This window comes from Rosa chinensis, chromosome 7 (genome assembly GCF_002994745.2).
Source record: "Rosa chinensis cultivar Old Blush chromosome 7, RchiOBHm-V2, whole genome shotgun sequence".
Classification (NCBI taxonomy): domain Eukaryota; kingdom Viridiplantae; phylum Streptophyta; class Magnoliopsida; order Rosales; family Rosaceae; genus Rosa; species Rosa chinensis.
In genome coordinates, this window is record NC_037094.1 from 14,440,286 (window position 1) to 14,463,859 (window position 23,574).

The window sequence follows — 23,574 nt, forward strand, 5'->3', positions numbered from 1 at the left end:
ATAGTGTATTTTATTAAAGCGGTTAGGAGTACCAGAAAGATAGGGAGGGGAAGGTAGATTCAAGAATCTTAGCATTAAGAAGTCTTCATCCTTCTTTTTACAATCTCCTATTGTTACTATTGTACCTTCTATCTCATTATGCATTATCACTCCTCTAATCTTTATCGATGAGTTGACAAACTTCGGTTCTGGTTTTGCATATAATGGAACTGTGCTCCTTCACTCGTGCTTTCATGTTGTGTATTTCATTCTTTGTGGCTTCATTTGGATCTTGAGATTTTGGCTTGGTCTTCCTCCCTTGTTTTTTTTTTCCCTTCTTATTTACATATTCTTTGTGGCTTCATTTGGATCTAGAGATTTTGGCTTGGTCTTCCTCCCTTGTTTTTTTTTCCCTTCTTATTTACATATTCTTTGTGTTAGGGAGGCTCTCAGCCAAAAGAAAAACAAAGATAAATATTCATCATTTAAGATCAAGCATAATAGACCAGGTATGTAAGATTCAAGTTCTAAGTCGAGCATAATGAACTAATTGTTTGCTGTACATTGGATACCAAAATCTTCCAACAGATACTGCAATATTATGCTTCATTCATATGGATCTGACCCCCAATGAGAAAAACTAAAAGTATGATCCTCATTTACAGGCAAAACTCTATTATTGTAAAGTACCCTATAAAAATATTTGCATTCCATGTGGTCCTCTGCATCATAATCCTCAACATTCTAGAAGGATTCTCTGAGCCCACTTCACAAAAGATGAACAAGGAAGAGTTTCCTCATACAGACAGAGCCATCTCACTCCCACCTCACCTCAATCCATAAGTTCAGAGAACCTTCCTCAGTTTCTCTCCTTTTCCAAACTGTCTTCTTCTCCCCACCAATGGGTGTCTACCACTCACCCCATTCAAACCTTTTACCAACTTTGGGTCAACTTCTCCATTGTAGCTGTACCACACTCTAAGCTAGCACCTTCCCCTACGATGACAGTTTAGGCCACTTGCTACTCCTCACCTATGCCTTCCCCTACAATGACAGTTTAGGCCACTTGCTACACCTCACCTATGATCCCATCTTAGGCCACTAGTGCAGTGCACTGAGTGCAGGGCTAATATTGCATCATTGAGATTCCTAATCATCAATCTCACTACAACCAGAACATTTCTTCTGGTTGTGCTTGCTTGCTTTGATATATATATATAGCGCTAAATACTAAATATATGTATACATCATTTTGTTTTGTTTTTTTTTTTCTTTTTTTCTACCCAAGACTGTACAAAATTCCTTTTCGCTTTATTGAACTAAGATTATTGCAAAATTTCTCTCTGCAAGTAATGGAGTTGAATGGAGAAGCTGAGGCATAAGCGCTGTACTTATATGTGCATGCCAAGAATCTTTCAAAAGTGCTCCTTGTGGAATTCAAATTTGGTTAGACCTTTTTGATTGAACTCATAGCAAAGCTTGCTGAGTTCTTTGGCCAAAACTGGTGCTCCACAATAGAATACCCCTGAATGTTTCAACATAACCGAATTAAGAAATTTGGAGAAACCAAACTCTGTAAATATTTAAGGTGCTTGAGGAGATTGACTCACCTATCCTTGCACCATAGTGCTTGGAGGAAAATTTTGAGAAAACTTTCTTCCAGTTAGGCCTTGCAAAATGAGTGCGAACCTGATCACACGAATTGGATATAAGCAATTTCATATCAGAACTTTCTGGAATGCAATTAACAATGTTGGATTTAGAGAACGACAGAGGCCAAATATCATACCCTAGTGCCAGATACAATGTCAACCCCATTCTTAGCATGGTTGAGAGCTTGGACCATGGTGATGAGTGTTGATCGAGCATCGCCTTCCTCATACACACTAGTCAAATAGTTGTGCATCTCAATGACACCCTAAATCGAATCAAAAGGCATGAAAAAGGTTAACAACAAAATAAACGCATGGTCAGCTACTGTCAAATTTAATGCCATGGAACATTTGCAAGTACCCTTTGATCAAGATCTGCAACTTCATTCATCACTCCTTTGAACCAATCAAATGAGCCTTGCTCCCTAGTTACCCAATAGAAGTAGGCATTGGTGGTCTTCAGTGGCTTTTTTCTTTTCAGATAAACCTTGTTGGGAGAATCTGTACTTCCTGAACTTAGGTCTGAATTTCTACTGAAATCTGAGGGAGAATCCTGAAGAGAAGAAAACCAGAATAGTGAGTTTGAAATGCCAGACACTACTCATTAAAATAAGTGGACTGACTTGGTGACTAATCAAAGTAGAATTAAAAAGCATAACATGATACTTTCATGAATAAGCTATACTTACTGCCTGTTCCTCCATTTTGACAATATTGTTGAGCAAATCTTTCAATATACTAATGAAAGGTGTCGCCCCAATCCCAAGACCAACAAGTAGCAGGACATCATATTTCCGGTAGTCTTGTGCCGGGGCACCATAAGGTCCATCTATTAAAAGCTTGGGCAAACTGTTGTTCAAAGAACTTACGTTTAGATGTAACACAAACTTTTGACCAAAAACAGGGAAGATATCTGTGACAATGCTAGAAGATATAGTTAACCTATATGCACCTTTTCTTGGTGGTTTCATCAGCCCTTAGCAGGCCACTCTTCCCAGCTAAGGGAGGCTCACAGGCTTCTGAGAAAACCCTCTTAAGCTCTTGTGTCCAGTCACCAAGCTGACGGATGTGAACGCTAAGGTAGTCATCACCGGGAGCAGATGTAATTGAAAACGGATGCCTGACATACATAAAAATAGCATCTTAATATTCTCATAAGAAAATCAGGCAGTACTGATATAGAGAAAGGGAAGATAATTTTTGGTGACTTACCACTCAAAAGGGGAAACAGCCGGGCACTGAACAAACATGTACTGTCCACTTTTGTATTTAAACTGGGGTGGCTTAGACATTTGCAATGTGAGAACATTTCCCGGATAAATAGCAACCTATTTAGAATTATAAAGAGAAGAGGTTAAACATGAAAACAGTCGGGCAAGAGAAAGGACCTAAAGTTTTAGCACAATGTTTGCTCACCTTCAGAAGACGGACAGTATAAAAGCCAGACCGGAAGACTCTCAGTATTCTTTCACCAGCATATAGTATAACTGGAACGGAAAGATACATCCAAGTCTGAAAACATGAAGATGGCAATCTTAGGCAATTTATACATAATCAAAGACCTTGTTATGTTCACAATCAACGCAAAGAGATTTCAAATTATACCGTCTTAAGGTACCATTTGTGCACAAGATAGAGGAAGACTCCGTGGATAACGAGCAAGGCATAGACGATGACAAATAAGTGATGTGAATACCAAAATGCATTGTAACCAGTGAGCCTATTGAAGGGCTTGGGCAGCTTAATGAGGCTCCGCCTGAACCATTTTGTTGCGAGTGTGAAAGCAATTACCATGCATACCACCATTATAATTCCAGTCACTCCTTCGGCCCCTTTAACTAAATCTACGTATGTGGGTTTATGCGTTCCAAAGTCGTCATGCAAATACTCCTCATAGACTAATTCAGACACCTTTATAAGCCTCGGAAAATCACACGCAAGATGGTTCCCAGCATGGAGAATAACACCGATTACAATGGCTGCAGCAATGCTCTGCAAAAAATAGGAAATGAAAATCATCAGTAGGGGTTACTAAGGTATAGGCATATATTGGCTGTAACAAAATCAAACTCAGGACCTCTACAATCAACTCTGTCATTCAAGCAGTTAAACCGTCTGCTCTTGGATATGTCCTGGTACTTGAAGATCCTAAGGTAAACCTTGAGACACAGAGATATATCTATGTCACCATGTGTTTCAATATGTGTCATCAAAAACCATTACAGCAGGCATACCAGTGAAGCACAATGCACTGATCGATGATCAAAATCTTGAGTACTTAAGAGCACAGACGAAGTCATCCCAAATTACATTCTTGAAACTTATGGAACGAAAAAAAATCCAATACTCGTGGGTCGTGGCTATGCGTATCTAGAGTTTCCTCCACCCTCACTCTAGTTATGAAGAAAATGCTGAAATTGTTGTAATGACCACCCATAGTTTTGGGACAAAATTAGCCAAAGTTCTCTAATTACGGTGACTGATGCATCGAATTGTTAGATTCACTGTTCAAATTTGATGGACAATAGTCGATAACAGCTGGTTAATGATGTGATGATGGCCCTTTAGTTTAGAAAGTAGAAGCTAAGAAGTGACCAAAGTATGACATGGTTATTATTTTCCTTTTTGGTCGGTGAAGTATATAAACCAAGTAAAGGTAGCGTACGTACAACTCAATCTGGTCTGGTTTCCACCATCTTTTTTTCTTTTAGCCTCAAAAACACAGGTATAGACTAATTATTCGTCAACTTTCGCTGCGTAGAGGAAGAAACCGTATTTTCATCATTATGGCTAAGGTCAAATTGACCTTAACCATAAAGTCACCCCTAATAAATTGGGTCCCAACACAACAAACTAAGTTGTAACGTATAAAACAAGCAAAGAATGGGGTTGGTGAGAGTGTTACCTTGTGGAAGTTGATATTGTCATCGAAAGGCACAACGAACCCGAGCCTGGTGTTCCTGAGCCAAGTAATGGTGTTTCTACACACCGGTAACAGCACCAGAGCCATGTTGAACTTCAACGTCTCTGCCGCACCCTTGGCGGTGAGAAGACAGTACCCCATTATATGAAAGGATTTTTTCTGCTTGTACTGAAAGAACTTCCACGTAAAAAGTCCGATCATAATGCACACCCAGAGTGCCAAAACCCAGAGTCTCTTCCAGTTTTCTTGCAAGTAGTAGAGGCACTTGCTGCTGATTCTGCGTATCGGGCTTCGCCTTCGGAGGCCTTGGAGGTTCTGGCTTAAGGCTTGGCTCGTGTAGCTCAGTGCTTGGCTGTAGTTTAGGTACGTGTCCTTTTGGAGCAAAAGGGTCTCCAATTGCCATAGCTACATCATCATCACCGTCATGGTATCAAACCCCCCACATGAGCAATAAAATCATATCAGAGATTTGAATGGAGCCATGCAGATTAAAGATATCAGAGATCTGCGTGATGTCAACTCATAAATCATCGCAGATGTCACATGCGTGGATACGTGTTTGAGTGAGAATTAGGCATAAAGAAATTAGCAGAAGTCCACATGGGAACAGAACTATATGTGGATGTCAACAAAAACCCATGGTTGAAAACTTGAAACAAAACTTTGGGGGACAAAATAATGTTGCATTTAGTGTATAGTTTAACCGAAATTTCAAATATATTTACTTTTATAATAACTGAAGTTACTCTATAAGTATACACTTGTAATTTTTATGATCGATTTCCGGTGTCTTGTGCACATAGAAAATTATGTAGAATGATACTTACATCAGATACACCTAATAAAACTTTATTGAAATAAGTATGAGGAGAAAGGAAATGTAGTGCCGGTGGTGTAGTAGGTAAGGATGATTATCAATCTTGTGATGGATTCACGACGGTATCCTTACCATTATATATAATGCAAGATACAACACCTTAGATCATAAGGATTGAACATATCCACTAAGCTTTTTCTTTCATTTAAACTACTTGCAAGAAAAGGCAAAAATAATTGTGATTGAAACAGTCGTAAACTATTTAGAATTAGAAAGGAAGTGAATGACACATCCAAAGCTTAAGAAAATGTTTCACTAGCGTTGCCTTTAGAATTGGACCACCATGAAAGCTATGTAACTCGTCATAGTAATGTGAAACTGTATACTAGCTGGTTATGAAAAAGTCTAACTGGTCTTGCCTTATTTGAACTTTAAAAACTCAATTATAAATGTAGTAATATTCAAATACCAAAAAATGTAATTCCCAATAGTTCATATACTATTTGATGGTTATACTTTTTTCTTTTTTCTTTTTCCTGAAAGGATTGTTATACCCTTCTCTCTCTCTTTTTCGATTACACGGTTATACCCTTCTTTAAATTAGATAGTTTCTGACCTTTGGCTTTTATATACATACTCAAATTTTGTGTAAGTAACTAGAACGAATATAAATTAATGGTATTTTCATGGGCAAAAAAGAAATTAAAAACGCAGTTGACCAACCTCAATATAGCCAAGTCTTTCAGGATCCAACTCTTCCATGATCAGGGCTGCATATTCCTCTGCTTGTTCCTTCAATCTTGATAACTTGTTGGCACAAGCACTCAGCATGATGATCTAATTAGCCATTCAAATTAAACAAACGCAAATAATTAAAAATCGTATTAGGTAATATTAAAATTCACTCTAAGCAACAAGAAAAAAAAATTAAAAAAATATCATATTAGGTGAAATGACAAATTTTTCCAACAAACACCAACTTCGTACCATTATTTTCCAAACAAAGACCCCAATTATTTTCTATATTTTTTGCCAAACAAACGGAGACCAGAATATCAAGCATGCATCATCGGATAACGGATTTGACTAAAAAGCCCTCACCAACCCCACTGAAAGCGATAAATCATTCCTCCAAAAAATTTGACAAAAAATTAAGAAAATTAGAAATGACATCTGTCCGAATTGGCAAAAGGAAGAGACCGGCCTGCTGCACTTACCCAACTAATTATAGAAAATCAAAGATGCTTAAGAACATGGAAAACATCCTAAACCAAGAAATCTCAAACCCAAATTATAATTTGTTTATTGCAGCGTGGTAGTTAGTTTTGGAATTTCACGTATTTAAGGTCACCCAATCCCGCCTACCGTTAATATTTTAAGCATGACACCCTGTAGACCGCTTATGCTAAAGACTAATATCAGTTTGCTCATTTGGTCATAAGCTCGGTCGGCTCAACTCTTATAATTTTTCTTTTATTTTCCAAATCTTCACGTAGAGGTGGACTTTAGGCTGCTAATTCATGAACGCAAACTATATTATAAACTAATGCAACTGATTAAGCAAGTTCATAATGATTTGAGAAAACGATTATTCTTTTACCGTACTCGTAAGTACGTCAAACTTAGTAAGACTCTATTAGATATATATATCGATTTTTTTCTAATAGATTCAGAATAGATGGTTGTCTCAATGAATCAAATTTGATACTCGAATATTCGGTATTGTCTAATAAAAAAAAAACAATCTACGAGATGATTATCGACTAGTATGCAATCTGGATAAGTGGAATTTTGGGACCAAAACCAAAAAGAAGAATACCTCTTTTACTTCTTCTTCGGTAATTCTTCCGTCTTCATTTTTGTCGACCCTGTAGTATAAAACAACAGGAGAATATGGAATTAAATGAGAAAAGACAGCTTTGGCCCATGTTATCCACGAGTGTTGCTTTGGGTAAATTAATTGCGGAATTAAAAAGAGAGGGTTAATTAATATAAAACTATGGTTGGAATGATTGGTGAGTAATTAAATATTGCGTACATGTCGAAGAAGATCTGAAGCCTTGAATCAAAACTTTGATCGGAAATTTGAGACCAAAACTCGTAAAGCTCGTCTTTGCTGAGTCTCTCTACCTTTAGTCTTCGTCTCCGGCCCAGCGCATCGAACAGTTCCAGAGCAAACTCCTTCGAATCTTTCATTCCTTCATAAAAATTAATCAAACATAACAAATTAATCACTGTAATAAACTAATGAAAAGTGAGAGTGAAGAAGGTTATCGCTGAAAACACAACACAACACACATTTACGAAAACAGTAACTGACTTGATCACAAACAATGCGTGGAATTGATCATGAAAAGATTGAACTGAACCTATGCATTGGGCGAAATCGGCGCGGTAGAGGTTGCCGTCTTTGGCGAGCTTGTTGAAATTGCTCTCCACCTCGTTCCATGCATCCACGCCATTGCTCTTGTTCTTGCAGTTGCTGATGAACCTCAGTCCCCGGAGGGCCTTCTGCGCTCCGGAGCGGGTTCGATCGAGCTGAGCCCGCTGCCTCCTCAGAGCCCTCGCCGCAAGAGCCGAGTCATAATAACCGCTCCCGGCTCCTCCTCCGCTTCCGCCGTCATTCTGAGAAGCAACCGCCGAAGAAGCCGCCAGCACCCGCGACGCATTTCCATGGCTCCACGAGAACCGCCTCAGCTCGGCCTTGAGCTCCTGAGAGAACTGCTTGGCCTTGGCCACCGCCTCAGCTTTCAGCTCCTGAGAGAACTGCCGGATTCTGCTGTTGGACGAGCTCCGCCTTATCGACGGCGACCTAGAGGAAGACGCCGGAGTAGCCTCGGCTCCTCCGTCGTCTGTAATATTAATCACAGTCGCCGGCTCGACGCTGCGAAGGACGATGGTGTTGTCGTCCTGCAAATCTAGCGTCACCTCGACGAACTCCTCCGCCGAGGTAGACTCAGTCCCGGGGGACGTGCCAGTGCTGACTAGAGTCTTCTCCGGGACCGAGTCTGAGGCCCATCGGCGTTCGTGCCTGGGATGAGCCCTCATTGATGATGGAAGAAACTAAACCAAACTAAGATCACAGCAGCAGAGAGAGACTTGTGTATGGTTGTATATAATATGATTAAGATGATAATATAAACAATACCGTGGTGGTGATTCTGATTGGTTATTTCGTGCAATGCACAGGGTAGGAGAAGGAGAGTGATTTGTTTAAAAGGGAGTGAAGTGGTCGCAGAACGCGGTGTTCGGAATCTGTGGGAAAAGACATGTAACGCGGAGCGCAGCAATACTGAGAGAGAAGAAAAGCAAGAAACGGACAAGGTAGCTTTGTAGCAGAGAGAGAGAGAGATGAACAGAGGGCTTATCGGGGACCCAAGTTCCCAGAGAGGGACCAGAAACAAAACAATAACACCACCGAATATATAAACCATCCACGTATATTATAAAAGTCTGTGTATAAATCTTATTGTTATGGTATGTTCTTTTTTCTTGACTCAAAAAAATAAAAGTTTCGAATTCTCTTTTCGTTGTTGTTTATTATGGTTGAATGTTGATCTAAGAATGTAGCACTAAATGAAAGCTACGTTCTGTTGCGTCTTGTATGTGCCTTATTCTTTCTTGTTATTCTGTTGATTCTTAGGGCTATTCATCATTTCAGGACAAGGGAGGGAGTGGGTGGGATTGGGCAGTGGAAAGAAAAAGAGATCGAGATAGATTCATGGACCGGCTCGTTTTAGAGGCACTTAAAAATTAACATGTATTAATATCTCAGTAATGTGTTTTTGAGCAATCGTTATGTGTTAATTGGTTTGGTATAGTTATGCATAATTCCAATTTGGAAAATTATTTATGGTCTCAATGAGACCTAAAATTTATGGCATTAATTTTAAGTGTCATGTCATGTCACGTACACACATCACCAATTTGTCAATTACATGTCATGATTTCTTGAGAAAAAAGACTATCTTATCATTCCAAAATCTATTGAATTTAAGTTATTTTGGCTTTCTTCTAAACAAAAATTATTTTGGCTTTTTCATTTTTTCTTTTCATTACTCTCATGCTTAGATTTAAACAACAATTTTTTTTTCTTTAAGAATAGAAAAAAATTCATGTAATTCAGTCAATAGATTTGCACATACACTCGATCAATAGGTTTGCATAACACATGTATATGAATTCAACCTTTGTTGGGTTCCTATAAATTTTGAAAATATAATGTGAAAAATACATATTCATATGATTATATATATTCTTATGTTCATTTTTTTTCTCTCTTTATGTAGCTAGAGTTTACACGTTATATTTTGAGTTTATTATTTTTTGTTTATTTTTCCCTTATATTTAGATTTGCATATGATAATTAATGACTGGAATTTTTTTCTTACCTCATAAGTTAGACATGTGTATTTTCCAAATTCAATTTAATAATGCTATTTTTTTTTTATGAAATTAATCAATATTTGAAAAGAAAAGTTAATGCCTATTTCTTGACTGATGCTATTTGAAAAGAAAAATTATAGAAAAGAATGTAATTAAATGAAGAAAAATATTTGTCAAAGAATTTGTAGACATATCTCTTAAATTAATACATATTAATTAATAGCTTATCTTTTTTTCTGTCACCTAATTTAATTCATTAATGTAATTTATTCATCCCCTAACATCTAAAAAGAAATTTAAAAGGGTAAAGTTGATATTGCAATAGTATGATGTGGCAAGATTTATTATATGGAATTAAAAATAAAATTTGAATTCGCTTACATGGCATGACACCTAGGATTTGAGGCCACAAATCTTAGGCCTCATTGAGACCCTATATCATTGCTCTTCTAATTTATAGAAAAAATGTTTAGTAATGTATTAGTCTATTTCACAAATTATTGCCACATGTTATAAATGTTTAATTTTTTTTATCTCAGTTTTGTCGCTTATAATTTATGACTGTTACAAACTAAACACACGCTCTTATGATTTTATACTCTAAGTTAATTACCTTTAAAAAATTTAAAATTATCCATACTTTTAAACAATAATTGACCGAATACACCACCGCTACTTGTTATATATTCTCTAGAAAGAGAAATGAAATTTGTATTTCTTTCATGTCAAAGTAGGGTAAGGGACTGGAGTGCCTCTGGCATTGTTGATTTAGGGCTTCAACAGATGCTCAAGTCAACCCCTAAACGTGCATGTTTTTATTTATTTATCATTATTATTTTTATTTTTTTAGTTGTTTCACCTTTGTTTTGGTGAGTAGAGTTGAGAAAGTTTTACAACAAATATATTACAATTGTTTGAGGTGGATTGTAGCTTCCAAAGGAATAAAAGCTTTGAAGTACAAGGATTGGTATACGTAGCACCACAGAGTACTACTGGTCGTAGCTATAGTGGCTTTCAATTGTATTTCATTGGAGCTAGTGATCTGGAGACTCAGTGGAGAGTGCTTTCAACACATGCATTTCAAACATTTCAGTACAACATTTTCAACAGTCAACCATACATTTAGCTGGTGTTGTACTCAATAGATAGAAGAGCATGTGCACCTCTGGAGTCTGGAACAACCATAAATTAAAAAGTGACTAACAAGTTAGATTAGCTGTTTTTATGAAACAGCAGCCCAACTTAATATAGTGGCTTATATGAGATTAATCTTATGCACACATTGGAATTTACGGAGAACCTGACTGTTCACCAACCCCTAATACTTATTTTACCGTAACTGGGTCGACACTAAAAACTTTCAGTCTAATAGTCATCTGGAAAATTAGCCATCTCTCTACATTAGTATGAGGATGGATGATCGAGTTACAGCTCATGCCTAGCTAAGCCTAACTAGCTCTTGCATAAAATTGGGACAAACGATCTAAATCCGGGAAAAGAAATCTATCACTTATTTAAGATTGTTTACGCGCTCAAATCCTCGAAGAAGTATAAACTTCTAAATTAGGGTTTAGTGTGTAGTCAGTTTTAACCTAGGGAGATCTGTTTTTATCGCATATATATATATATATATATATATATATATAAATGTTTGTTTGTGTAGATCTATATCCTTCAAACATGGTCATGTTCATATCAGTTTATTAAATTAGAGGCACGCATGCATTCCTAGACCCTAAAGGCATTTTGATAGTCATACCAAATACCAAGCGATAATGTCACGACGAAGTGACTTGACAGTTTTCCATGACCTGATCTGTTCATGTAGAATTCATGTGATGATTTAAATTTTGACTTTTTATATTTGAAAGGCAGCCGAATATTCATTATCTCTTTATATTAGGTTTTTTTTTTAATTAAAAGAAAAAGAAACAAGCACATATTATTCAAACATTATCATGAAGTAAATAAAGAAAACAATAACAATGTAGTGAATAAAGTTGAAAACACACAACCTGTGGTTCAGAGAAACACATGCTCGAAAACTAGAAGAAGAACACTAAGCAGAAAGATATTGCAACCAGATACAGACTTGAATATTGCAGTCACACACTTACCCGGCCCTAAAGTAATCCTTTTACTAACTCACAACAAAAATTCATCTCATAATTAACTTAATTTAGTTTTTTTCTCATGTATGTAATTTAATACAAGTAATGCTTTTGGATCATAATAACATTTAGAATTTAGTAACCGTAGAAAATTGCAGAAAGCTACTGCATGTGTCTAATATTCTCACCAAAATGACTTCTCTGGATAATCTGTTTTGGGAAGAAGAAAAAAAACTTATCTTCACCCAACCTAACCTTAGTGGTAAAATCCTGTCGGTAACAAAATAGAATTAGTATTCTTGTGATGATGGCCAATCCTCTGGCACGAAAACCCCACCTAATTAAAATCTCATGCCCAAGATGGGTTTAGGGTCAAATATGATGTTTACTTTTGTAGAAGATAGACAATATTCAAGGGAATGCCTGAGGATTTTCTTTTCCTAGCTTGAATCTAATCCAACCACAGAGTTCTGAAAGCTAAAGACCAATCATTCTTACAATAGCCTTCAAAATTATATAAACTCACAACTATATACCACCCAACGCTTTGATTGCTAACTGGAAAAATAAACAATCTAGAGAGAAATAATTAAAGAGATCGAGGTCAGAGATATACTGAATTTGGTTTATGAGTTTCACACTATAGAGCTCTTGAGTACGTACGCAGCAACTTTCCTCCTTTTTTAAGTCTCTTATCATCTTTATTCCATGGATGGCTAGCTAGCTAGCTTATACCGCTTATACTAATTAAGCAAAGGGAAAAATTCACCAACGGTGTCTGAACACTTAAAGGACTTTCAGAATGATACCTGAACTTACAAAGTTATCAATGTGATACCTGGACTCATTTTTTCGTATCAATGTCGTACCTATGACCAATTTCTGTAACGGCTCCGTGACGGAAATTGGCCGTAGGTATCACATTGATACGAAAAAATGAGTCCAGGTATCACATTGATAACTTTGTAAGTTTAGGTATCATTCTGAAAGTCCCTTAAGTGTCCAAACACCGTTGGTGAATTTTTCCCAATTTTGCACGTGAGTCACTTAATGAAGACAAAATGACCGATTTACCCTCAAATTCTTTTTTTCTTTTCTTTTCTTTTTTTCTTTATTCTTCTTTCTATCTTTCTTTCTTTCTTTCTTTCTTCTTCTTCTTTTCTGGTTCCCCCAACTTCAAATCCTATAGCAAATTGAAATTGTGCATTGAGGCTTCACCGCACACTCTGAGTTCACCCCCGCCGCCATCGCCAATGACTTGACCACAACAACCTCCACCACCGCACAACAACGTCATCCTCCGCTGCTTCTCGATTGGGTTTGGGGATAAGGACTGCTTCTTCCTCCACCGCTAGCGAAATCATGGAGGCTCAAGGCCACATTCTAAAGGCCACCAGTCGGAAGGACAGCCACAACAAGGTTTGCACCACCAAAGGCCCCAGGGATCGCAGTATCAGGCTCGTCGCCCACATCGTCATTCAATTCTACGACATGCAGGACCGGCTTGGGTACGACCAGCCTAGCAAGGTCGTCGATTGGCCGCGCAGGACACGCAGAACGTGAGCCTCAATTTCTCGATGGTGGAGGCTCCGAGTCCTTTGTTTACTAATCGGCGAGGCACAAAGGTGGGTAGCAGCGGAGTGGCGAAGCTGGTGAATAAGAACAGCTCGAATTTTCTGCAGGTGAGGATGGTGTTGAGGCCGAAGTTGTTAATCTTTGTCTGCCTAAAATTGCCTCTGATCGAAGTTGGGCTAGAGGCCGAAGTTGTCGGCTAAACCGATGAAGTTGCAGGTGAGGATGGTGTGGAGGTGGTGTTGCATGTCGGGAAGAAGGAGAGGATGGAGGGGTGTGATTGGAGCTATGATTTGAGAGTGCAGGGCTGGCGGGGTCTGAGTTTCTGATCAATGGTGTATAAAAGGGGGTCGGAGGAGAGAACGAGAGTGGTGGTGGTCAAGTCATTGGCGGCGGCGGCGGGGATGGACTCGGAGTGAACGGTGAAGCCTCAATCCACAATTTCAATTTGCTATAGGATTTGAAGTTGGGGGAACCAGAAACATCTGTGGTGTATGAAGGTGGATTGAGACGCAGCGGCGGTGTTTGATAGGCGATCGGCGGTGGGAATCGGACGAGCAAGATGATTTGAATCTTGATGATTCAAATCAGGGGAAGAAGAAACCAGAAAAGAAGAAGAAGAAGAAAGAAAGAAAGAAAGAAAGAAAGAAGAATAAAGAAAAAAAGAAAAGAAAAGATAGAAAGAATTTGAGGGTAAATCGGTCATTTTGTCTTCATTAAGTGACTCACGTGCAAAATTGGGAAAAATTCACCAACGGTGTCTGGACACTTAGGGACTTTCAGAATTATATCTGAACTTACAAAGTTATCAATGTGATACCTGGACTCATATTTTCTTATCAATGTGATACCTACGGCCAATTTCAGTCACGGAGCCGTTACAGAAATTGGTCATAGGTACGATGTTGATACGAAAAAATGAGTCCAGGTATCACATTGATAACTTTGTAAGTTCAGGTATCATTCTGAAAGTCCCCTAAGTGTCCAGACACCGTTGGTGAATTTTTCCCTTAAGCAAATTATAATCCACAAAAGAAAGGCGCATAAAAACATGACCCAACTTTCATGTCCTATATCACGTACATTATCATCAAAGGGGAGTGTTAGGCTCAGACTCATCTGGAGTGTTAGGCTCAAACTGAAGATGAGTGTGGATGAGCCACACTCACTCCTGAAGTCCTGAGCATGCACATGTTTTAAAAAAACTCAAAAATAGAAATTTACTTTTTTTCATTTCCCTTCTTACCCTTTTAAGTTAAAATTAAAAATTAAATTTTTTTTATCTTGTCTCTCACTCCCAGACCAAAAAAAAATCTTGTCTCTCAACCCGGCGTTGACAACCCAGATCCAATTGGGCCACTCTCCGGCATGATTACAATCGATATTAATTGCCCGAGTTATCATGGAATTATCAAACTCATCATTATTTGATGAAAATTTTCTTTTGATTTGACTCAATTGGAATATTAAGAGACGATACGATGATTGATCAAAAAATTGAAACCATGGCTGAATGTGAGATGTCATTATTAAAACTACAGAGCCAGTACGTAGCAACTTAATTTTTCTTGCCAGCTAGTAATTCCTAATTTATTCCCTGCAGATATAAATGCATGCACGTAAATTGAAAACTCGTTTGAGCCAAATCGAAGGTTGAGTTTAATACATGAACTTAATGAAGTTCTTTTAAATTTTAATACTTGCCAGTCAGGGGATGATTCAGAGCACCGCAGTACAGTTGCACTAACATAAATAAATGGTTAGATTGCATTAAATACATTTTTTGTTTATTAACCATAATAAATTGATAATAAATATCAAGGGTTGAGATTATTTTATTACGGTTGGATCACTTACACTAGCAGTACATAGAATAATTTCCACATCCTTCTAAAACTTTTATTGGATAAATACCGCGTCAATTTCCACTCTGAGTCATGAATTAGTTTCCCAAAAGAATAAAGATAGCTGTTGCTGCCTTGGGCGCTGGGTCATTTTATAGCTACTACCCTACTAGCTAGGATACCTACGTTCATACCGTAGAATTTTGCCATTATTTTCACAGAAACGAAAAACGGCAATAATTGCATGCGTTGTAATGGAATAATTAAAATCAAATAATTTGAGGCGAATTTCATTTTGATTTGACCAATTGCATGCAATTATAATGTTGATAAACGATAGGATGATTCATTATAAAATTGGAACTATTGACTCTAAGTGAAAAGTTATTCAAACTAGAAGAACAAGGAACACTAATGTCTAACATAAGAGCTTCCGATTAAGAAGGGTTTATATACTGCAATTTTTTGTTAATATTGTTATCTCGACATATACATTGTCTATCGACTTCTTGCTTATTATGAATTTAATAATTTCAAGTTTAGTACTTATGGATCTATAAAATCTAATGTTTTAAGCAAAACTAGACTATTTGGTTATCGATCACACAATAATATAGGTCATCAATCAAGTCCAATACACCAAAGATCTAGAACAAACCAAAATAATACGATCAGGTTTGATCCTCAGAAATCTTGAGGAATAAATGAAGTTACGTACAAAATAGCACGCAGGATCGAACTATCGATCGTGACGACTCCAAAGACAAACTGGTTGCATTGAAGTCACAAAAGGCCATGCAAAACCTGCCACAATAGAAAATATATATATATATATATATATATATATATAATAAAACCCAAGTCCAAACAAAGAAAAAGCAAGTGTGGTTTTGTGGTTGCTAAGAAAATTGGTTGTTTCAGACATGGGGGTTATCAGTGAACATCTTGTGGTGTTTTATTAACTGTTGGACTTTCCACAAACCCGTGTACGAATTGAAATTGTATTAAGTGTGGGTAGATGTATTATCATTATGTTGTTGGTGAACAAAGTGGATCTTCACTGTACGAGTTATATGAAAAAGAGTATGAATGCTACTATTCAAATTGAATAATTTGTGATATTGATACCATGAGTTATCTGAACTAGTATTTGACCTAATTTCTTGACGTTGAAGTTGTGTACTTGTGAGTATGTACTACTACATAGTTTGGGGTTTTAAGTATATGTGTTTAGTTGCTTGTGTAATTGAGATTGTTGAAATTATCAGCTGCTCCAGTCGTTGACTTAAGATTGCAAAGGGAAAACTTAACCCAAAAAAGATTTGATTTTTGTTATGCAATTTCAAGGTGTAGTTCGGTCAAGTAACCGACCTTGATTTAGCCTTGAGTCTTTATTCTGGAAATTTTAGTAGGTGTTTCTGCTCACATAATTCAACAGTTTACAGATTGCTTCAAACATAATGCTTTGACGATGTTCTTCCTCAGTTGTTAAGGACTGTCAGTAACGAGTGGAAATAAATCTACCTACTAAGATATTGAATTTAGTAAGAACGCTATGGGAATTATTCAGATCGCAATAATTGGCTAGATTTCAGCTAAAGGATTGTTTCTTATAAGGGTTGATCTCCCAGTCCTAATTGGTCAAGTCTTCAATCAGTTTTGATGGTAATTTCTACATGATTTGAGCAAATTTGCACATCTTTTCTGTGTCTTATCATCGCCACTACTGTAGGATTGATGTGCTATTCATCTTCGTGATTGTTTACTATGGATTGGCATGTGCACCCATCTCTACTTCAACAGTATGAAATTTCAAGGTCGAAATTTTTATAAGGAGGGGATTGTAACTCCACAAACCTAAATTTACCAGTTTACAAGTCTTTCGATTGGTAAACGACATTTACATTTACTTTTTGGCTCCGTTTCGACATTTTATGGGGCCCTAAAAGTTGAATTTTGTTCGGGTCAAAATTTGAGAAAATTTCCTTCATGAAAGTTGTAGTGGACGTTAAACCGAGAGCGTGCATATATGGTACGTAAAAATCGAAGCTCATATGCGAAAGTTATACACGAAAATGTAAAAATTACCCGTTTACGGTTATGTCACTGAATATATATATATATATATATATATATATATGTCACTGAATTAATTAATAAGATTGTCGTTTTTGAGGATGTGGACACCAGAATTCGAAGTCGACTTTACAGCAAAGCCTTATGTTTCCACAGAATTTGTGGAAAGAATTAGTGGGTTTTCATTACATTCATAAAGACATTCCACGATAGAAGCCAGGTATTAAGACCATGCATTATTCTTCTCGTTAAATATAAACAGAAGGACCAAGTTTTCACTGTTTTCTACGAGTCGTCTATAATGATCGTTTTCAATTTTTCATAATGCGAGAGACTGACTAATTCTTCAAAGTCATCGCGAAGGTTTCAGACCTCTTTAAGTGCTTCAAGTTTTATTAAGTGTGTTTCAAATTTGAGTCTCTAGCATCAAAATCGTTAAAAGACAGAAAGAAAAAAGAAGTGATACGATGCATGAGAGTGATATACATATATAAACTTTAATTAGAACTTTATTGGCAACAGCGATTAAGTGGTTTCGTGAGTAGGTGGGCTTCTTCGCTTCTAGAACATGTTTTACGTATGAAGCCCGCAGGGTGCCTTAAACCAGAAGTACACAAAAGTCAATTACTCACCAACCCAACTCTTACATATCGAATAGAATCTTTTTATAATTAAGTAGACTTTTAAAAGGGCGAGCTTAATTGCTGTTCATTGGTCAGTCTCATTTGTCTCGTCTGCAGTTTACTTGGAAATAAAGCTGCAATATTATGGCTCATAGTCTGCTTAGATTCATTTGATGGTCTTACATTTTACTATGCTATGTTTGTTCTATATATGGGATGACCTTCCTTTTTTTTCTTTTTTCTTTTTTTTTTGGTCGAAAGGTAGTATCAATTAACAAGGCACATGGCCAAACAATAGTACAAGGGACAAAGCCCGCATAGCATGATTCACATAGTCAATTGCCAAAATAAGAAGACTAGAGAAATCAAAAGAGAAGAAAGAATATAGCCTAAAACAGAAACCAAAAGAAAAAAGGAAGGAAATCAACAAATCCCATAAACGGGAATCTCCACAAATCTTCTTCAACCGCCACAAATCCAGCACCACCAACGTGCACCATGGCCATCATAGCCGAATTCGTATATGGAACTCCAAAATTACAGCTTGTATGGGATGACCTTCCTTATTTTAATTTCTCAGTCTTTTAATTTTGGCATATTAATTGCAACTTCTTCTTTTTTAATTTTTTTTTTAAGCTGAAGCAAACAAGGGCCTTCCCCTTACTTGAATTTATTAATTTTGGCACATTAATTGCAACTTCTTGTTTTAATATAGCAATAGATTGTACGTGTATATGTTTTTTATTTTTTATTTTTTATTTTTTTTTAGGGTAAAAGAACTTGAAGTTGGGACCTTATCTACATTGTAGGGGAAAATATCATTGGACCACGGTTCCTATATATGTTACTTTGATAGATAGTTTAATTATTAACAGATAACATTTGTTTCATAAATACTAAGCTACATGCTGTAAACTCATAACGTCTCTTTCTACAATTCGTAGATCCAAAACATGTTCAAGTTACTCGATTCTCCGACCAGAAAAGTATATTGGACCTTTGGTTTTGACAAACTCGGATTAGCTTAATTATGTCTTGTCATCAGTTAGTAATTAGATTGACAATCTAGAAAAATGATCTCAGACATGTGACAAACAAATGTAATTTGCCACCCATTGCTTCGCCGAAAGAATTAAGGATGTAATTAGCCGTTTGTTTTGCGTTTTGCGTGGGAGAGGTATATTATTTTCAAGGTCCAACTCTTAAACCTCAACGGCTCACATGAAAGTATACTATTTCCGAACTTGAACTTCTTCTTAATACAGCTTTGAAGAATTAAAGAAGAAAATATATCAAGTGCCCTCTGCCAACCACTGTCATGTTTAATTCTTAATCATTTAGCTAGGACAATGATAATTGCATAGTTTGGTACAAGTGATGATATGAAGAATGGATTAAAGAGTGCTTTCTTGCCTGTCTCTTATACAGTCTTCTCCCGCCTTAGACTTAGAAAGTAAGTTATTTCTTATGGCTATTTTACTCAAGTCAAAACATGATTGTGAGTTTAAGTCTTCTTGCCCGATAGTGTGAATCCACCTTAATTACAGACCCACTTTCTTAACCCATCTTTAATAGAAATATCTGAGTCTCCCAGATTTTTAGGATGAAAATTTTTCCCATCCGTCTCTTAGAAAAAAAAATCCAACTAAGTAAAGCAGTAATGGATCCATGTCAATCAACTAACCAAGCCAGTCCTTGTCTCACCAATTCCAGTGTGTCGTATTTTTTCCCCTTGGGAAGGTTGGTAGCTAGCTAGCTAGGGCAAGCTCTGTACGTAATTCCTTAAACAATACTATAAGATGCCGATCATCTTGACCACGTTTAAAAATTAAACTTGCTGATGTCGGACGTTAAAAAAGAGAGACCAGAATCAATTACCTCATCTAAAATTGATCGAAAGCCTTCGTTTCTAGTTTCTAATCAGTAGTAGGTATATGTGGACTTTGTGAATAAACAGTCTCTTTGTCAAGTCCATCAACATCAATCTTAGCTTAATAAGGTGTGTTACGTACGTCTATATATACTTTCTAGTGCTATCAACAACAAAACGAAAACAAGAAAGCATGCAAGACAAGAAGCACGAGTCAGGACCTTGAATATCAGACATAGGAAAGAAAGTAAAAAAATGAACCAATTAATTTGTTAGTTTTGCTTTTCATACTGCATTTGCTTAGAACAGAACTTATGTATTATAGGTGGAGTCTAATTGCTCAAGATTTTAAGGTCTATATGGTGTGTTGGCAGAGTCTAGGATTTAAAGATCGACCGCAAATTTCAGGACTGAATTTGGAGGGGGAGCTGCTTGGGGTGATTGAGTGCGACTCTGTCTCTTGCATCTCGGTCGATCACGATCTTGTTTCCCATGTCCTCGTCAATTATCTTTTGGGCAGCCTGTTACCCTCACTTTTCTCATATATTTTTGGATGGTGAAATTTAGACACCCCTAATTGCAAACCACACACCCTTTTATTTTTTTAATAATATTTCAACTCAACATTTTTTTGCACTTTTTAAATTACCCTCAGACTTTTCTTTTTTTCTTTTTGGGTCCTCTCTCTCTCTCCCCTCTCTCCTCTCTCTCTCTGACCCTTCTTTCTCAGTTGGGTGGTATCATCAATCTCAATCTCATTTGTTGATTTGCCCACTACTAGTATTTGCTTTCTTAGAAGAACAAGGATCCAAGTAGCCAACTTTCTTCAACAACAACCCCTTAATGGGTTTCACTTTTAACTTTGAGACGGAACCCCTGCTACTTTTGTTGATCATCATTATCGTGGCACAAGATCAGCAATGGATTCAATTTCCGATTGGGTTCTTTCCCAATTCAGCTTGGTATTGAATAAGTAATTTCACAGAGAAAATTGCATATTGATAGAGCAACAAGCAAATTGCAAATAAAAAATTATTGTGCATTCGGATGAGAAAATTATAAAATCTGTAAGAATTTATAAATGATGGAATCTTTAACTCCATCAATCTAAAATTCCATTAATAGCAATTTCTATTGTTTTTTTTAATAGGATTTGATGTTATTAGATATCAAAGCCATAAAAATGGGCCAGAGTCTAATAGAACTTACATAAGAAAATCGGGACAAACCCTGATAACCTATCTAAGCCACTCTAAACTCATTAAAATTTAAAGGGACGCTCGCTGAACAGCATGCCTATACTAAGCAAGAGTAGTCTTGCTCTCTAAGGAAGAAATATTCATCTACTCTAATATGCTAATCACGCAATTGTGGTACAAATATCAACTAGAAATGTCTTAGAAAAGCCTATAGAAATTACCCCTATTTCAAAAGGCTTGAGTCCAGAATATCTAAAAGTCGAGATAGCTTATGAGAGCGCTAGTCCCTTCCCCTTAGGGTTGGAACCGACACCATCCTCAGCCTCCTCAGTAGCCAACAATCTCGGAAACAGGTTGCTCCTTGGGCTATTCTTGAAGGTATGAAGCCCTTCTCCAAAGTTGAGCCCCCATAAACAAGCCCAGTCATCAGTAATGGCCTATTTAAAGCAGCCCCAAGAAACTCCGGCCTAGAAGCCCAAATCAGGCCCGTCAAAGTCAACCCTAGTTCAAAACTAGGGTTTGCCGCCGGTTTTTTCGGATCTTCCTCGCAACTTGCCGCTGTAGTCACGAGCGCTGCCAGACCAGTCCCAGCCAACCTGCGCCCCAATCCGGCCACCACCGACGCCATCTTGGCCTTTCTACCGCCGTCGCAAATCGCTGTAAATCTACAGCACCACAGCCTGACTCGGGTGCGTCCCGGCTCGACTCCACCACCGGCGTCTCCATTCACCTCGACCTAGGGGTGGAGGGAGGTAGGGGCCCAATGGGTCCTGTGACCGACTCAGTTTTTGTGAAAAATAATAATATATATAGTATATTAATATTATATTACAATATGATTTTGTTATATATTTTTAAATTAATTTTTAACTTTGGCTAACGATGATAAACTCAGGTGCTCTTTTTTTGTGAGATAATTTGAGATGTGTTTGGTGCTCCCAGTCTCTCAACCTTGATAATTAATCACCATAAATATTATATAATATTTACATAATATTTTTCTTTCACAATTTTTTTTAACATTAATAATAGAATCAATCGGTTATAGTTAATAATTCCTATTTCCATATTACTTACAGATTTTCAAGTCTAATCCAGATACGATTTAAAAAATATTTTATTATATCAATAACATATGTGCATGTATCGTCAAGTAATGATTCTCAGTATTTTCTGCTATGAACGAGTCTTCACTCGTTTACTTAGTCGAATGGGTGACGAGTTTATGAATGATTGCTTGATTTCATATATTGAGAAAGAAAGTTTTATTAGTATAGATGATGAGATTATTATGCAACGATCAATTTCAAAATATGAAATCTGGTCGAGCACAATTACCATTGTAATTGATAGAAATTACATTTAAAAATTTTGTATATTTTTATATTATTATTTTTTTGTGCCCCAGTAAACTTAAATTCCTGGCTTCGCCACTACCTCGACCTGACCCCCGACGTGGTCAACCGAAGCCGGCCCATGATTCAGAGCCTGAGAGCAGCGAAAGCTGCAACCGCCGACGACATGATTCTCCAGCCCACGTTGAGAAACACCACCCTCAACTGAGAATCTCCTCAGCCGGAGTCTTTGAGAAACTTGACCGCGATCCCAGCGCCGGTGCAGAAGTGACCATGGTCTCTCCACACCCGGGTCGCCACCATTTTGCTCCTACATGATCTGGAGAGCACGAGACTCCCCGCCATCATCACAAAATCAGAATTTCGCCCTACCGGGTCTCTCCGCAAGTTTCAGAGGCCTTCTTGCCATTTTTCTAAGCTTTTAATTGCAATTTCTATTGTTTGGTTGTATCTATTTAGGAATTGAAATGTGTAATAAGTTAAGAAAATTTAAAAAAAATTAAAAAATAAAATAGAAAAAAGCATTGTTTTGGAAATAAAAATTGAATACTGCAAAGGAATTCGTATAGGGTTTTTGGGTACTGGAAAATTGAAGAATTGAGAAGACGAAGAGAGAATTGAAGAATTGAGAAGACGGAGAAAGAATTGAGAGAGAGGACCCGAACAGAAAAAAAAAAAAAAACTGACTTTGAAGGTATTTTAGGAAGTACAAAAAGATGTGAGTTGAAATATTAATAAAAAAATTAAAATGTGTGTAGTGTCTTCCACCCCCCCCCCCCATCTTGTTTGTGAATGTAATAGATAACTTCGAATCACGCCAATTCTCACTAGTAAGAGCATCTCTAACAGTAGAATTTATTTCTTAGTTAAATTTAGCTAAACTTGTGAATTATAGCTATTGATTTAACAATGTTGCTCCATCAATGATAGCTATTTGTAAGTGATATATTATGTTTCATCGAATCGTAAACTGACATGTGGACAAAAGAAGAGAGAGAAATATAACTTTTGCTTTAGCTATGTAGGATTCTCTAGCTAAATATAGCTAGCCAATTTAGCTAAAGTTAAATATAGCTAAGCTATAGCTAGTCTGTTGGAGCTGAATTTTGCTTCAAAAATAGTTAAATATAGCTAAAAATTAAATTCAGCTACTCTGTTGGAGATGCT

General features: G+C 37.0%; 1 protein-coding gene across 1 annotated transcript; it reads right to left on the bottom strand.

Annotated features, from left to right (window-relative positions):
• Positions 1–493: 493 nt before the first annotated feature.
• Positions 494–8,795, bottom strand: LOC112176471 (respiratory burst oxidase homolog protein A). Its single transcript, XM_024314406.2, has 14 exons — positions 7,741–8,795; positions 7,410–7,569; positions 7,191–7,239; positions 6,095–6,208; positions 4,537–4,959; positions 3,237–3,623; positions 3,048–3,143; positions 2,844–2,959; positions 2,584–2,751; positions 2,321–2,480; positions 1,993–2,184; positions 1,769–1,897; positions 1,590–1,668; positions 494–1,504 (listed from the first exon to the last, which is right to left on the bottom strand). Exons 1-14 carry the CDS (start codon positions 8,417–8,419, stop codon positions 1,395–1,397), a joined length of 2,862 nt encoding a protein of 953 aa, XP_024170174.1. The 5' UTR covers positions 8,420–8,795; the 3' UTR covers positions 494–1,394.
• Positions 8,796–23,574: the final 14,779 nt, after the last annotated feature.